This window comes from Chiroxiphia lanceolata, chromosome 9, assembly GCF_009829145.1.
Source record: "Chiroxiphia lanceolata isolate bChiLan1 chromosome 9, bChiLan1.pri, whole genome shotgun sequence".
In the NCBI taxonomy this organism is placed as follows: domain Eukaryota; kingdom Metazoa; phylum Chordata; class Aves; order Passeriformes; family Pipridae; genus Chiroxiphia; species Chiroxiphia lanceolata.
In genome coordinates this window covers 30,314,970-30,331,269 of record NC_045645.1, presented here as the reverse complement: position 1 = coordinate 30,331,269, position 16,300 = coordinate 30,314,970, and the positions used below count along the sequence as shown (strand labels likewise).

General features: G+C 44.9%; 1 protein-coding gene across 1 annotated transcript; it reads right to left on the bottom strand.

The window, feature by feature from the left end:
- Positions 1-1,216: 1,216 nt before the first annotated feature.
- Positions 1,217-16,294, bottom strand: TRMT1L (tRNA methyltransferase 1 like). The gene is made up of 16 exons (XM_032696264.1): positions 16,104-16,294; positions 13,358-13,510; positions 12,458-12,520; positions 11,671-11,784; positions 10,675-10,739; positions 10,232-10,361; positions 8,707-8,824; positions 8,212-8,291; positions 7,176-7,422; positions 6,320-6,532; positions 5,386-5,576; positions 4,048-4,126; positions 3,151-3,317; positions 2,918-2,977; positions 2,450-2,573; positions 1,217-2,363 (listed from the first exon to the last, which is right to left on the bottom strand). The coding sequence occupies exons 1-16, from the start codon at positions 16,234-16,236 to the stop codon at positions 2,048-2,050; spliced, it is 2,253 nt and encodes a 750-aa protein (XP_032552155.1). The 5' UTR covers positions 16,237-16,294; the 3' UTR covers positions 1,217-2,047.
- Between the last annotated feature and the right edge of the window lie 6 nt (positions 16,295-16,300).

Genomic DNA, 16,300 nt, shown 5'->3' with positions numbered 1-16,300 from the left:
CCCCAGGTACAAAGCATCCGAGGTGCCACTGCATCACATCCTACAACTCCCCCTTGTCCTCTGGCACTAATGTTCCAGCCTGCTGTTCAGCTGATGGCCCAACACTGATTTCCAACCCTCAGGCTTCCAGCAGTCGATCAGTTCTCGTTTTCTGTTCAGCACAAGCTGCTTGCAGACACCTTGACCCAACCAAGAGGTGCTGAAGGTGTGGCAGTGGTGGTGGCACAGCAGTGGGTGCTGGCTGGTACAGTGGCCAGCTCTGAGTGCACACAGGACCAGCTGTGGCCTTGCCACCACCACCTGCATTATCCTCCCCTTTCCAGTCTGTTCCCTGCTGTACCAGCCAACCCTGGCACTGTGGGTCAGTACAAGGACGAACAAGAAGGCCCCAAGCTCCAGCCTCAAACAAACTCTGGTGTTCTGGTAACTAATTATTGCAGGACTGGCCCTATCTTGGCCTGAATTTCACTTTCTCCGCTGCTCCAAACACCTGGGAATAGTTGCCTTGGCTTGGAAAAGGTGCACAATACCTTCTGTTCCTTAGGAGGAGCTGCAGGAGTAATCAAAAACATTTCCCACAAGGGGCTTCATTAAACATTCTTTTTAACCTACTTTACTGTAATTGGAACGATTTTTGCTCCAGGTAACCAACTGTAGGACTGATCCATTAACACTGAAGTGAGCAGTATGTTACCTGCAAGCACAGCCTGCCAACACATTCCACCTAAAAACCCAAAAATGCAACTAGGGAACATGAAATTCTCTTCCTTCTCCCTCTCTCTTTCCAATTTGATCCCAGGTGATCTCTGGAAAAGAACTATAAGCACTGCATTTTTGAAGGAAACTCTGTTGCTGTATCACTGATCCATGATCCCTTCAGTGGGCTCCTCTTTTTTGAATCAGAGCAGAGTGAAAATAACTCATCACCAAAGAGCTCTGGAATTGAAGAGGGTGTAAGAGGCAGCAACTTCTGGTCTGACAGGAGTGTGGGAAGTTCTGCATAATCAGGAGTGTATCAGTCATGGTACTCTTGTTGCAAAGTTTCAGAGATGGATAAATAAGGATAATAAGCCCTGATACTCTGCTCTGATAACCCTAACACCAGGGGCCAGCTGAACACCAAACCTGTGAGAAACACTGTGAGAGCTGGTCCTTACTCAACTGAAATACAGAAGCATCAGAACAAAGTTTGGGGGAAAAAAAGGACAAAGTCAAGCTTGTTTGGCTGGAATGCTGCCATGTATTTAAAGAAACCAGAACCCACTGCCAACACACAGCACCTCTGCTCGTTCACAGAAGAGATTTTTCTCACCTAAGGTTTATTATTGACAAACTCATGGCAGAACTTCACCTGAATGTCAGCTGTGGTCCCTCGTCCCTGTACCTTTCTGCAGCACACAACCAGTGTGACCTCTGAGCAAACAACTACCTAAAGTGACTACACAATTCACTAAGGTTTGGTTATACACTGGAGTTTCAGTAGCAGTCATGTCACCTTCCTTCCCTTCTCCCCTGGAGCAGGGCTATGGAAAGGGACCTGAACACAGTTCCATGTGCAGCCTGGAGCTCCAGGTGCACCCAGGCAGGAATTCCTGTCTTCAACTCACTTTGCATTTTATCCTGTGGTACATTCTTACCTTAGCATGCCCTCCCTCTGGATTGTAACCAGCCACGTTTTAGGAGTGATGCTTTTTAGGAACATGCTGTTTCACTTCCACCTCACATCCAAACTGCTGAAGACTTTTGGCCCTGTCCACCCTCCTGGATGCTGTGCTGGCAGTAGGGCTTGACCAGACAGGGGAGCAGCCTCAGTGTGAAGGGCATGGGAGTGTAAAAGCAGGTAACTCTCCAAGACCTTTGCACAGTTCCATGACTGTAGCCAGGCTGGGATGAGGGCTAAGTTTTGCTACATAAGTCTAAAATGCCCCTTCAAAGTAAAACGGGCAGCTGAAATGTTCAAACTGCAGTTTGGGAAGAAGGAGTAGCTCACTGGAATGGGGTGTGTTCGAGTCTGGAACATCCTGATGCATGAACAAAACTATCCACATTAATCAGCTGCACAGTCAGTGGGGTAGGATGGTGTGGAAACGGCTTCAGCGACTCCGGATTTATCTTCTTCTGGAAACTCAGCATCTTCTTCCTTGGTATCTGCAGCAGCTGGAACCTCTTCTTCCACTTGGACATCTCCAGGGAGGTGGACAGGCCCTTCTGCCTGCCCCCCCGTGTACGTGGGGGTGCTGTACTTCATGAGGACAGTCTTGAACTGCGCCAGGGGCGCGTTGGTGCGCACCCCCATGGGGTCGAAGTGGGTGCGGCTCACCCTGTACCCAGCTTCGGACAGGTAGTTCAGGAACTTGTTCAACCTGGAAAAAACCAGAGGCACACATGTAAAAAGCAGGTGTTGCTGCTGAGGCTGCCTGAGCAGGAGCCGTGTTGGGGGCAGCCTTACTTTGGCATGTTCATGCCGCGGATGCTGTGCCGGTGCACGTTGTAGTAGAAGGCGGGGTGCTCGGCGCTGTGCTCCGCTCGCTGGCGCTTGGCCCCGCGCATCACCTCCTCACCCTTCCTCTTCCCTGCACCACAGAAACAGGCCAGGACACCAGTGAATAGCCAGGGAGACCCCACAAAATGCCACCGAAGCCCAAGGCAGCCCATGAAAGGAGCCTCGCAGCACCTCCCCCTGTGCTTTTCCAAGGCAGTACGTGCAGAGTTAAAATCGAGCCTGGATTTCATGAACAGGCTGGTTTCAGTCATAGCAAACAAAGTGGGCTTCATGGAGCATTCAGCATTTACCAATATGATGATATGATAAATATGATGAGAGATTAAGATGAAGTAAAATCAGTATTCAGTGGAGAAAAACTCCTGAGTAAAGAACAAAACCTGCCCACCTGCTACAGCAAAACGATCCACTTACCAGGTACCACGTAGGACTCTGCAGAAGTGTTTGAGGTTTTAATATACACACCACACTCTTCTAGAATAGGAATAAAGTCAAAATTAGTTCTACTGTAAAGTGGAAAAATAATTACACAGAAAGAATTCATTCTGTTATTCAATAATGCATTGAATTTTATGGACACACTGCTGTTAAATAAGTTATCACCGAGCAGCATCTGTAAATCACCACAGAGCTGCCCTTCTTCTCACCTTGCTTGTTCTCATCACCAGGACCATGGGTAGAGAAATGTTTTAAAGTTGTGCACTCTGCTTCACAAACTAATGTCTTCAGGAGTGGCTGGGCTTCATCCAAGCCATACTGCACAGCCTCCAACAGCATTCTCCTGAGGAATCCAGTGTTAAAGAGGCTCCCTGACCTGGGACATGCAAGGGGGATGAAAAGTTAACACTTCTTTTAATGAAAACGAAAAAACCGCTCTAGAAATCTCCTGCCCAAATTGATTGGCAATTGCTCCACCAAAGTGCTGCATCAGGCTGAAAGTGTTTTTAACTTATCAAAGCTGAATTGCTTGGTTTGCAATGACAGTAACATCGGTCTTATTAAAAAAATATTCAAGATCTCAAGAATAGGTATTTTGTTTCTGCCCTAATATGTTGAGAAAGTCATTTAACCCCCACAAGAAAGGTACTGTCAATTGTCAGCTGTTTTTAACGCTGCTTTGAAATGGTCAAAAGACTTAAAAAGCTTTGCTCTTGTTTCTCACAAGTCTTAATTATCAAGCAGTGTCTTATTTACTATGGTCAGTACATGTAATGATTTACTAAATGAATTCTCCACAAGCATAGAGTAAAAAGGAGTTGCTTAACATCAGACCACTAGAGGAACACAGAGGGAGATTCCCCTGTGCAGGACGTGTTCCATGAGTGCACTGAGTGTGAAATCTAAAGCAAGCTTGTTATTATTTATTAAGTGGTTTGAACAAAAGCAAGAACTGAACAACTGACTACACTGAGATCCATGATCTGTTTCCTGAATTCCTCCTTATTGATGCAACTCCTTTTGTCGTGCTGACATTCCCAACAGAATGGGAATGTGACAGGACTGACAACTGCCCCTCAGAGCTCCTTCAACCCAACTGCACTCACCAGAGAGGCCCCAGGACCACGGCTGTCCTCCCGGGCATGCTGCCATGGCAGTCACAGGGCAGCTGCTGGTAAGGGTTCTCTGCAACAGAAAAACAGGGCTGAAGTTGTGGGGAACAGCCAGCAATGCCTTTGTTACTGCAGAGACACAGCCAGAGCCCACTGCAGGGGAGAGAGTGGAAGGGCAGCAGCACGAGTGTGACACTGTTCTCACTGCTGCCAAGCAGCTCAAGCTGAGAATTTAGTGACTGATGACTTGATCTTTAAAGCAGTGTTAAAACACTGAAGGGAAAAAAAAAGCCACATAACTTCCTATGTTTTTTTCAAGTAACAGGGAAATTATTTGCCTTCCTACACTTATGTACAAATTGTCCAGGTTAATAGTAAATACAGCCAAAAACATTTCAGACACAGCCAACCACACCTACAAAACACCTACAAGTTTTCTAAGCCCTGTGCAACTAAGACATTAAGTAAACAATTCACTTACTAATTAAGATCTCTACCACTGTAATTACCAGTTACTCATTCCCATCCTTAGAACTCTATCTGATTTTTTAAAAAACCTTTTTAATACCAAGCTCATGCACCTGACCTGGAGCAGGGCAGGACCAGTTAGGAGCGAGACGTCCAAGAGCCCCTGACTTTGAAACAAGGTTTTAGCTTTTATATTCATTCAAAGCATCATCTCTAGTGTAATTTTTGTCTCCTCCCTCTGCTGACCCGTGTATTAGTACAGCCCATGAACAACAGGAGGGGAAAGTATGACTGTGCAGTCCACTACAATTTAAGGAACTGAAATGAGCAGCAGAAAAGCAACCTGACACCAAAACCTGTCAAGCTGCTGCTGTCTGGAGGAACCCAACAGTAGCCAAGGCTGCCCCACTCTTCTGGCCTTTCCTGAAATGGCAGATCCATGCTTCAGCAGCTACAGCTAGTTAGTAGGATGTTCTGTCTAGAGACAAATCCCAGAATGGTTTGGGCTGGAAGGGACCTTAAAGCTCATCTCACTGCACCCCGTGCCATGGGCAGGGACACCTTCCACTAGCCCAGGTTGCTCCAAGCCCCATCCAAGCTGGCTTTGGACACTTCCAGGGATCCAGGGGCAGCCACAGCTTCTCTGGGCAACCTGTGCCACAAATCCAGCACATTTACAGCAAGATCCATGCACACAACTAATCTAACCCATGACCACAAAGCACAGTGCCCCCTCCACCTCACACAAAACACCCATTGTTACATCCAAGGGAACCGTTACTAATGGGATGTAAATATAAGCAAGGCACAAAACAGAGACACAGGAATCAGACCTTCTAGAAGTGAAAAAAAAAAGCCATTTACCTTCTATCATATTACCCTCTTTTTGAAAAATCCTCTCTTCACACCACTGGCAGTGGATGAGGTACCGGATTTTCTTTGCGGAGTCGTCTGCAGTGGATGGGCCCCTCAGAACTCTGACCACCACCAGGACAAAGTGCTCCAGAGCCACTGCCAGCAACACCTCAATGCCTTTGTTACAGCGAGCTGCAGCTCTGGGAAGGGAAAGAAAACCAGACTGTATCAAATTCAAACACTGCCACGGACACCTGGACCTGCTGCGAGGTGCTGGAGCTCATCTGGAGAGATGGACTCAAGGTTTGAGAGATCAGGAGAAAGTGGTGTTTCTGAAGTGCCTTGGTTTGCAACCCTCCTGCCAGGCCAAGCAAATCCTGGTTTACTTCTTTTTATCACATCTAGAAATACTGGTCTTCCCCCTGCATCATCACACGTGCAGGGAGATGGACAAGCAAAATCTAACTATGTTCATGTCAGCATTTGTGCTCTGGCATTCCCAAAACCTCTGTGTGCTCATTTCCCCCCCAGCTTTTCCAAGCAGGTGTCCAATCCTGTATCTTTTCTTTTTCCCAGTTAGGTTCTATGCCTTCATTTATTCAACAGACTGAATGTACTGAGTATCTACATGCCAATGACTAATTTGGCAAGTCAGTGATGACACCTATCTCCTGAACCTCAAGAGTGAGGATCTGAAGTGAACATCAGGTTCCACTGAAGCAAGAAGCCATCCAAGCAGTTTAATTAGCATTTATAAAGTCCTGTGCAGCTTTAAATGACAAAGCTGACAGAGGAATAGAAGAGTGTGCAAATCTGGGTGGGTATTTCCTATTGCCATCCCACGCCCCTACCCCACTGATGCATTTGTACCTGCCCACTCACTAATTATTTCTAATAATTACCTAATGGCTTTTTACCGTGACTGGAGGTGGTTCAGCAGTACCTGGTGACAGCAGCAATGACAATCCTGGCTGCCAGCTCCTTGTAGTACTCTGTCCTGACAATGTTGCACCCATAGTGGCGCAGGGCGACGTGCTGAGCCTTTGCATACAGAGAGCTGATGTCTGTGGATGTCAAGGACACAATCCCAAGGTTTCTCACATTCCTAAAGGCAGAATCCAGGTAATTCACTGAAGTTCCAAAAGGGTCCAAGTGGCTGAAAACAAAGGAAACACCACTGAGTGTCTATAAATGCTCCAGAGTTTAGTTTTACACTGAGGAAAACACTATTTTATAACCTTCACTTATTTAAAACAAAAAGAAGGACCAGGACTAAAACTTCCAATAATAATATAAAAAAAATCCCACCATTTATTTTGATGTCTATACAGGTTTTGAATGCATGCATCTCTAAACTCAACCTGGAAGAATTAGCCTACTTTAACTGAAAATTAATATGCTGAAAATGGTTAAAAGAGATGCAATAAACTTTCCTACACAACAACATGCAAAGGGATGAATTTTAAACCAGTAGAAGTTTTAAGGAAAAAAAAAAAGACTGATTTGACATTTCTCTTCATCGAACAATGAAGTTATATAAAAAAATTCCAGTTTACCCTAACATTTTCACGTATATTTAAAGTCCATTCTGGAAGAGCAAATATTTTTATAGCAACTTCTAAAATATTTAAGATTAAAGTTCTGTCCCCACATCGTGTCTGGGAAAACAGAATTATATTTAAAAGACCAAGTGACTGTTGGCTGACTCTTTCATAATTCTCCAAATAATCACACACTGGGATGTGGGGGTGGGATGTGTCATCATCAAACGAGAAAATTTTGACAGATTCAACACTTACATGAAATCAAATGATCTCAAATGCATGATAACATTGGCATCCATTTTGGTCACCTCAATGGTGTCAGTGTTTTCTTCTCCATCTCCCACAGTTCCATCACTGTCTCCTTCCTTCATGTTCAGCTTCACCTTCATTTTGTTTAAATGACAGTTTTCCTTGATGATTTTCACGGAATTCTCGTTACAATCATTAATTGTAACTTTCACAGAACTCCTGAGGTGCTTTGCCCACTGCAGTCCCATTATACCTGAGGAAAAACAGAATTGGACAGAAGAAGGAATTGGTTTCTGCATTGCTGAACTTGACAAGAAAAATCCATGGTTTACAATTCTTATCATACAGAACTGTGTGTGTGATGCAAATTTTGTCATGTTCCTGAAAAACTGTGACCTTCTGCCTCAGCAGGGTGACAATGGGGTATGGAAAGGGACAGTCTTACCTATCACTTTCTTACATGATAATCAGGGTTACAGACCCAAAGGCCTGTGATTTTGCAGAATTTAAGAAAGCTGGACCCACACTCTCTGGGAGAGCCCCTTGGCTTAACACTCCAGTACAGCAGAGTTCTATGACAGAGCACTGTAAAATCCACCATCTCTTCAGACACTGCTCAACAGACACTGATAGAGCTGCTCTACACTCGTGGTCAGAACTTCGGGAATCAATTAAGAGATGACTGTGATAAAGAACTCTGAGTTCAACCCCATTTTTAAACCACGGGTTCATTTCACAGCCAAATTCCACATCCATGGAGTTACAAGAGACCTGTGACCTTGGACACAAGCATAGGAAGACGCCATTCCAGGGACTGATTTGAAGGAGACCACTAAACTTTGATTTAGTATTATTCAAAGCCTCTTTAAAAGGCTGAATACCAGGCTCTAGATGGCTGGGGTTTTGTATGTAAGCTAATGAGTGCCTGCCTAAGGAAGAAATTACTGTGTTTCTCATTATTTTTGACTACGTGATGTCAGTTTTGATTTCTGCAGCTTCTTACTGTTGGGTATTAAGCAAAGTATTAAAGAAATGACTTTACCAGTGGCCCCAAAAGCATCCAAACACTCAATGGGTTTACGCTCCTCAGCCAGCACGGCCAGTGCACAGAAGATCAACTGCCTTCAAAAGAAAAAACAATGGGCACAGTAAGGAGATTAAGTATTTTCCCCTCCTTTTCCTTATTTATCTCCCTTGAACACAACAGTGGAACATTTAAGCTAAACTCTATCTTTTACGTTGTAAAAGAATTGTAAATCAAAAGCCTCAGCTCCACTTAAAAGTTGTAATTCTACAGCAGGACATTCTTAAATCTACTAATTACAGAAAGATACTTAATTGCTTCAGAAATTACAGTATTTCCCATATAGTGTTCTTGGGTTTAAATATTATTTCTCAGGAAGAGTTTTCTGATGGAAAACTCCTTTCTCCTGCCCTCTGAACAAAAATTTCACAGGGCCTGTTTTTTAAAACATGTGTTTTTCACTACCAACTCAACCCCCCTCTGGTGCATCCTCCCCACTCCCTGTTCTCTTACCTGTTGAGTTTCATTTTGGGATTAAAATAGGAATCTGTTTTCTGGGGTGTGGAGTGGTTGGGAAGAACCTGCACATCCGTGGCTGACTCTTTGATCACTTCGTTTGTGGGAGCACGAACTGAGGGAAAGGAATTGAGGGGGAAGGAAAGAATCAGTGAGAACTGGAATGAACATCAGCACACTTGAGAAATCCCATGGCCACACTGCTCCCGCACAGCCACAAGCTCTGGTTATGCTGTAACCCAACCAGCACACGGAGCAGCTGACAAAGACAAGGACGGAACAGGCAACAATTTGTCTTCTAATCTCAAGAGTGGCAGATAAGGATCACACTCTAGCACCATTTTCTTCCCATACAAGATCAGATTTGTTCCTCAGTTGGGCTCCTATGCATCCACTCACATTGAAGAAAGCCAGTCCCTGAGCCTGAGGCTTAGCTCTGGTTTACATGTTCAAACACAATACACTGCTAATTAATTAAAACCCTATTAACATAGTCCTGAATGCGTATCAGTGAACTGCAAAAAGCCCTCAAAATCCTGCATCTAATCTCTCTAAGTGATCAAACAGCTCCATGAAACGTGCCTACACAGCACAGGGACAATTCCAGCACTTAAGCTCTGTGTAAACAGTATCTGACTATCATTCCTCTGAGCAATCCCCAGCCTAAAACTTACCTAGGAATGACCAGGAAAAATTTATACCAACTAGATACATGCCAGAGCTCAGCCTGCCTCTCTCTCAGAGCTCTCAAAACACACAGGTGGTTTATCTGCTCCACCTTCAGAGGCCCCAGGAGTTGTCAAAGCACCTACAAAGCACAAAACACCTGAGCTCTGAAGTTCTCCTTTTGTTAAAAAATGACAAATGGGCCTTTCTTTACTTACAGTTCTGAAGGGAACCACACAGAGATTAATGTATTGCACAGCACAAACTCTGCTTAAGCTCAAGGTATGGATACCACTGTAGCTTCTCAGACATGCAAACTGCTGCCCAGGCATTAAACTACTAGCATTCCAACGATTTTAAAATGTTTTCCATCTAGTTTATCCAAGTTTAAAAAACAAAAGCCCCATTCTGGAGAAAGTCAGGCAGGATTGTAATTTACCAAAGAACTACTGGCACCCCTACTGCAACTCTGGGACTAAAAAAACCATCACCTTGGTTTGGGAAGCCAGGTTGGTGCAGTTTGGATAAAAAGTGAAGGATTTTTATACTGTTTTGTGGGTGCCATGTCCCTCATTCTTTTGGAGACACAGAAACTGGTACTTACAACATTGAACTAAGTGTGAAGGGAATATTAGTGATCAGTAAGAGCAGAGTAACCTGCCAATGCAGAGACTAAAGCACAACACTGCAACACTTCTGAGGCAAACAGAAGTTCTGAAATACGAGGGCAGATTTTTCATTAGTAAAGCTAAATCTGTTCTGGAGGTTTTCTCGTGTCTCTCACCCCCATATCACAGTTATTGCAGGTGCTATGTGGTATACAAGGACTGAATGTTTGCTGTAGCTCAGAACCCACCTGTAATAAACCTTGACTCAGTCTCTCCCTTGTTCACATGCCTGTTAATGTGACCTATCATGTCAGTCCTTCGGGTGATAGTTGCTGAGCAGATGATACAGTGGTAATGGGCTCCCATCTTTGACAAGGTCTGTAAAACATGATATTCTATGTAGTTCCAGAAAACAGAAACGTGGTCATAAGTTACCTCCAGAGCATTCAGAATACTTGGAATCTCCAGGCAGAGATGCTCTAGGCAGCTGCCCACCACAGTGAGAGGTGTAACCACATCCAGCCACCCGGCAGTTCTGTCCAGCACTTGCACTCTGCACCAACAACTCAGCCCACACATGGCAGAGCAAGATGGACTTGGCAACTCATTGGATCTCCAAAGTTCCCCTAAATCACCCATTTCCCCCAGTCTGTACAGTAACAAGCATTTCTCTGTGATTCAGTGTTTGTACCTGGTCTCCAGCGAGGTTTGGTTTGACTGGACGACAAGGTAAGTGACAGATGCACATCCTGTACCCTGGAAAACAAAGCCACACACAGCACAGCAAATAAACAGGATGGCTGTGTCCTGCACCACAGTCAAGGCTCCCAAACACACAGAGAACATCACCAATTATCTGGTACATTCACCCTCTGCACAGGGAAATTCATCTGCTAATTATACATTTTAAATTTTAAAATGCACAATATCTACATAAAGCAAATTGTTTTAATCAGTCTCTGAGCATCCTACAAAGCTATGTCAGGTCTCCAGTTCAAAAGTACTTGTGAGTCTTTTACAAAAATATTTGTACTGCCTAAAGGACTTCTGTGAGGACTCCTATAAAATATATGTACTACGGTCGAAGAAAAACAAGACAAGACACCTGACACTCCAGTCAGGCAACTTTCAGTTTAATCTTATCATTTTATTTCCCACAAGCCCATATACTTGTTCTTTAACAACCACCTACTGCTCCTTTTTGTCTTTCCTAAACTTCTTGTAGGCATTTTAATGCACCTTACAAACAGATCACAGAGTTTGTTAAAAAACAATTAAGGCTAAAAAATACTAAATAATATGCTAAATACTACTAAATAAATACTTAAGATTCTTTACCTGAAACCATGGACTCTTTATGATGAGCCAAAAATGACCACATGTGCGTGTCTGATAATTTCAATATAAATAAAACTTTTATTAAAGTAATTTTCTTGTAGTAACTTCTATGACATGCCAAGCTACTGTTTTTTTGAAGAGAAAATGTAGAACTATTTTGGTATGTAGAAGAATACAGAGTTACTTTTATTTCACCTTTACATTTTACATCCCAGCTCAAAATTCATTGTGTCATTCTGATTCAGAGCTGGGAGCAAAATGCTTAAGGAAGGGAAATTTAAGAAGATGAAACACAGACCATGCCCATAATTTGTTCAGGTATCTGCTGTTCAAATCTGATTGCCATTACCTTTGAACTCAACAGAAACTTTCCAGTGCAAGTTCTGAAGGTGACGATGGAGTTTATGACTATAACAAGCTTTGAATTTCTCCTCAGGACACAATGGACAAGGTTTCTTTTTGTCTGAAAATACAACAGAAAAACACGAGAAACAAAAAATTTAGGTATCATTCACGTTAACCAACATGCAGGCCAAGAGAAAAAAAGCATGAAGGTAATATCAATGGGAGTTAAAGATGAATTCCCCAGGAACATTCTATTGCAGGCCCACAGAAACTTCAAATTCATGGATTTAGTCTTTGTACTCCACTGAATACAGGCAAGAACCACTACCACCTTGAAGATAATTAGCTTCTACAACCTTTAGCTTTTGTTTTCTAGTATTTTTTACTCCAGCTACATGAGGTTTAATGCAACTTCTGAAGAGCCCTGAGGAACAACAGAATTTTACAGATGACATGCAATGTTTTAAAAAAACCCCAAACAAGTTAAGAGGTTAGAACAAGACTCTGTCTTTCCAACTCCTGAATCTTTTGGAGAAAGCAAGCATCTGACATCTTTTTAAGGTGCAAAAAAAGACAATGTGCTCTATATGAAATCATTTTGCCTTGGAAATCCTGCAGGCAGAATTTAGCAGAAGAGCAAGGGAATAAATCATAAAGCTCTTTTTTTACAAAAGCCCTGGTCTTCAAGCATTATAAATACATGTAGCGTGTTAAAAATAAAGACTAAGGGAAAACAGAAATACCCTTAACACAGAGATGTGTGTTCTGGGGCACTGCCTTGGTGAACTCACCTTCTCTCAGGTCAGCCAGTTTCTCCAGATCAGCCAGGTGTCTTTGAATTGAAATATGTTTGTCTAAAAAGCAGAAATATTCAGAAGTTAAACACTCTCAGTTTAAAAATTATGTTTAGTTTACTGCTACTTTTCTATGCATCATTTCAAACCTAACACTGTTAGAAAATGACTGTAGTACCAACTGGAATCCTTATTTGTATCCTTCAACCTCCATGGCAGCAGGAATGACTGCCAAAATTAATCCCCAGAAAGGCTCTTTAATAAGATCTGTATATTTTCACATATTCTTACTTCTTTTTAATACACATCAAACTTCTAAAATAGGAAATGTGAAAAAATAAGCTACAAAGATCAAGTCACATTCCATTTACTCCTGTTTTTAATGCAAATAATGCCCAAAGCAGTATAAAAACATCCTATGAACTGTCTGGCGAAATTAAAATATCAATCAAAAGTGGACCAATTTTAAGAAAAATTATTCACTGTAGAGCCAGAATACATTAAATTCTACCACTTTTTCCTCTTTCCCTTAGGAAACTGTTCAACCTCTAAATCCACCACCTGATTTTCCAACTTACCAGTCAAGGGGAACAGTGGAGAATTTGTTAAAAAGAAGAGAATTAGCTTATCCAATAAATCTGCTTTATTGGTTCCAGCACACAGAACATTCCACTTTAGAGTGACATTGATTTTATAGTGACTTTAACCTTCACAGTGTCTTTTCCAAGATCAATCTTCAGGTTTTCTTATGAGAGACAAAGTAATTGATCCGTGTGCTCGGGATATACAGGTGAGTTTTAAAGCTGTAAAATGAGATTTCACACACTCCCTTCACCTTTCTCCCCCTATTTCTCTACCTCAAGCACACAACACAAATATTAGAGTTTAAGAGCAAACCTCGTGGAAAATCAGAGGATACATCCAAAATGTTGCCATCTGATTCCCTTGTAGGTTCTTCCTCCGTTCCTTTTTCTTCGGTTTCCAATTCTGACTCGGGAATTTTCACATCCAGGTTGTTGCTTTTCACTTTGTCAGAGACAACCACACCATCTTAAACAAAAAAACCCAGTGGAAGTGTCGTTGATGTAACTGAACCACACAAACGTTTCCAATAACCCGATGCTGACTAAAAGTGTGAAGGAGGAAAAAACATAACCAAACAGTATGTTGGGGAATAATATGAGATTAATTATCACTCCAATTATCCTTGGAAACCACCGTGGAATAATGCCATCCTGGACAGCTGAAGCTATTCAACTCACCACCTGTATTATCAGATGTTTAAGGTGAACAAAATAATATTTACATTTTTTCTGGAAGATAGCAAAGGAAAGCAGGCAAGGAGGACGTCCAAGTTCTCCTAACAACATACCACGGCCGGGAAAGTCTGGTAACAGTAGCTTAGAATTGTTTGTAATTCGAACAATCAGGGAAAAAAGAGTGGAACAAGGAAGGAATTTGCTATTCTAGGGGTTAAGTGCTGGTGCCATCGGCATTTGCAAATGAATGACCTCCTGGGGCAAAGCGAGATGGGCCTGAGGAGGAATATCAAGGACTGAAGGGGCTGAGTGATGGGACAATAAAATGGCAAAAAACAGCCAAGTCAGAAATCCTCAGAAGCTGTGGGTGCCCTCCCCACCCAGGGGCACTAGGAAAGGATTCGGAAAGCCACTCCTATCGAACGACCCCACAAGCTTCCAAGGGACATGTGGGACTAGGAGAGTTTCCAACAAGAAACAAGGCCATGGAATGGCTGTGCAGTCACTGAGGAGCAACAGGGCAGGCTAAGGCTCCTCAGCCGGGGTGGGACAGATGTCTGCAGGATCTCGGCATGCAGAGAGAGCACACAAGTCAACCACTGGCTGCCTCTCCCAACACAAAAGCTGGGATGCACCACACGGAGTTACAAACTGGTTTGTGTTTGAGGTTATTCCCGGAGGATCCATGACTGTGTTGGTTGTGCTCTGGATGGGGCTTGGAGCAACCTGGGATACTGGAAGGTGTCCCTGCCCATGGCAGGGGGTGGGACTGGGTGATCCTTAAGGTCCCTTCCAACCCAAACCATTCCAGAATTCCATGATTTTAGTAGTCTTCCCCAGCCACCCACTCCTGGCTGGAAGGATCTTGCAGCAGTTCTTCGAATTCCCCTGGGGGACTTTTGTTTGTTTTCTTTTAAACATTGCAGTTGGGTACAAATATTTGTTATCGCAAAAACAAAGCAGAAAGAGGAAATGGGATACCTCAAGGCAAGGATTAGAGAAATTGTTTCAAAAGACAGAAGCAACGAAGAAAATTATTCTACCTACCTTAAAATATATCACGACTGCACTGCTACTCAGAGAGCATTGCTGTGCTCCTCACAGACCTGTTTCTAAGCTGACAACTCACCTAAGACAGACTTGTATTACCTGCCCAGTGCTCTATTAAAGTTGTAGGATTCCTGGTGACAGTTTCTACACAATTTATTAACAGACAGAAAGAAGATGAATAAGTAAAAGGATTTTTGGTAAGAAATCCGTAACAGTTATCGATTATGATAACTGTGTGCTGTGAGAAAAATGGAAAGAGTTACAAAAATGTAGAATGAGAGCACAGCAGTGACAAAAATCCACCCGAGATGGACCATCTGCATCTTCAGAGCACGTGCAGAGGTTAAAACGGTTAAAAAGGAGAATACGTGTATATATATAAATGTAATTAGTATGTAAATGTACAAAGAGAGAAGTAAACTTTCACACCGAACGCTGAAGAAAAGCAGGCTGCTACAGAAGAAAGACTGCAGGATTTTTTTTTTAAATGCTTCTCAGGAATCACTGATTACGCACAAATCAGAATAACGCTTCAGAGAGCCTAAATTATACTTACACAGGAAAAAAATTAATTAGAGGTGTCGGTTCACTCGAACCGTAAGGCTGCAGCAGGAGGGGACCTGAAACCCGGCACGACCAGTTCACGGCCCCCCAGAACGGGCCAGGCTGGAAGGGACCGCAGCGTTCCCAGCCCCTGCTCCGGCAGGGTCGGCACAGAGCACATGGCACAGACAAGCCTGGGCTCGCAATCCCGCGGGGAAAGACGCGGGGCTGAGCCCCCCGCGCCCCGGGCTGAGCCCCCCGCGCCCCGGGCTGAGCCCCCCGCGCCCCGGGCTGAGCCCCCCGCGCCCCGGGCTGAGCCTCCCGCGCCCCGGGCTGAGCCTCCCGCGCCCCGGGCTGAGCCTCCCGCGCCCCGGGCTGAGCCTCCCGCGCCCCGGGCTGAGCCTCCCGCGCCCCGGGCTGAGCCTCCCGCGCCCCGGGCTGAGCCTCCCGCGCCCCGGGCTGCCCACGGCCCCCCCAGGAACAACAACCGACCATCGGGGACAACGCACCGCTGGGTTCAGGGGGAAGGGGAGCCACGAGCGCGGCGTCGCGGGCTCAGAGCGGCCCGAGGCCCAGTGGGAGCAGGTCGGGGAAGCCGGGAGCCTCCAGCTCCCAGAGCTCCGCGGCGAGGGCGGAGGGAGCCGAGAGGCGGCCCCGGGGTGGAAATTCAAACGCGCCCGGGGTGGAAATTCAAACGCGCCCAGGGCTCCGCATGGCGCCCGCCCGCCCTCAGCCCCCGGCCGGCGGGCCCGGCTCCCCCCGCCCGCCCTCAGCCCCCGCCCGGCCCTCACTGAGCGCCGCCGCGTCGCCGCCGCCTCCATGGTTATGGTTATGGTTATGGTTCCCGTTCTCCTCCTTCTCCTCCTCCTCCTCGTCCTCCTGCCGCCGCTGCAGCGCGGCCTCGGCCGCCTCAGCCGCTGCCATGTTCGGTGCGCGGAGCCCGCGGCGCGCTCGGCCCCGGGGCGGAGCGGCACGTCCGGCCCCGCCC

Bases quoted from the DNA above. Each gene is read 5' to 3' on its own strand.
- TRMT1L (XM_032696264.1), bottom strand. From the start codon at position 16,236: ATGGCAGCGGCTGAGGCGGCCGAGGCCGCGCTGCAGCGGCGGCAGGAG. The intron at 7,423-8,211 runs GTAAAGTCATTT...GTTTTTCCTCAG, and splicing joins GGATGCTTTTGGGGCCACTG to GTATAATGGGACTGCAGTGG. The intron at 5,577-6,319 runs GTACTGCTGAAC...TTCCCTTCCCAG, and splicing joins GTCATTGCTGCTGTCACCAG to AGCTGCAGCTCGCTGTAACA.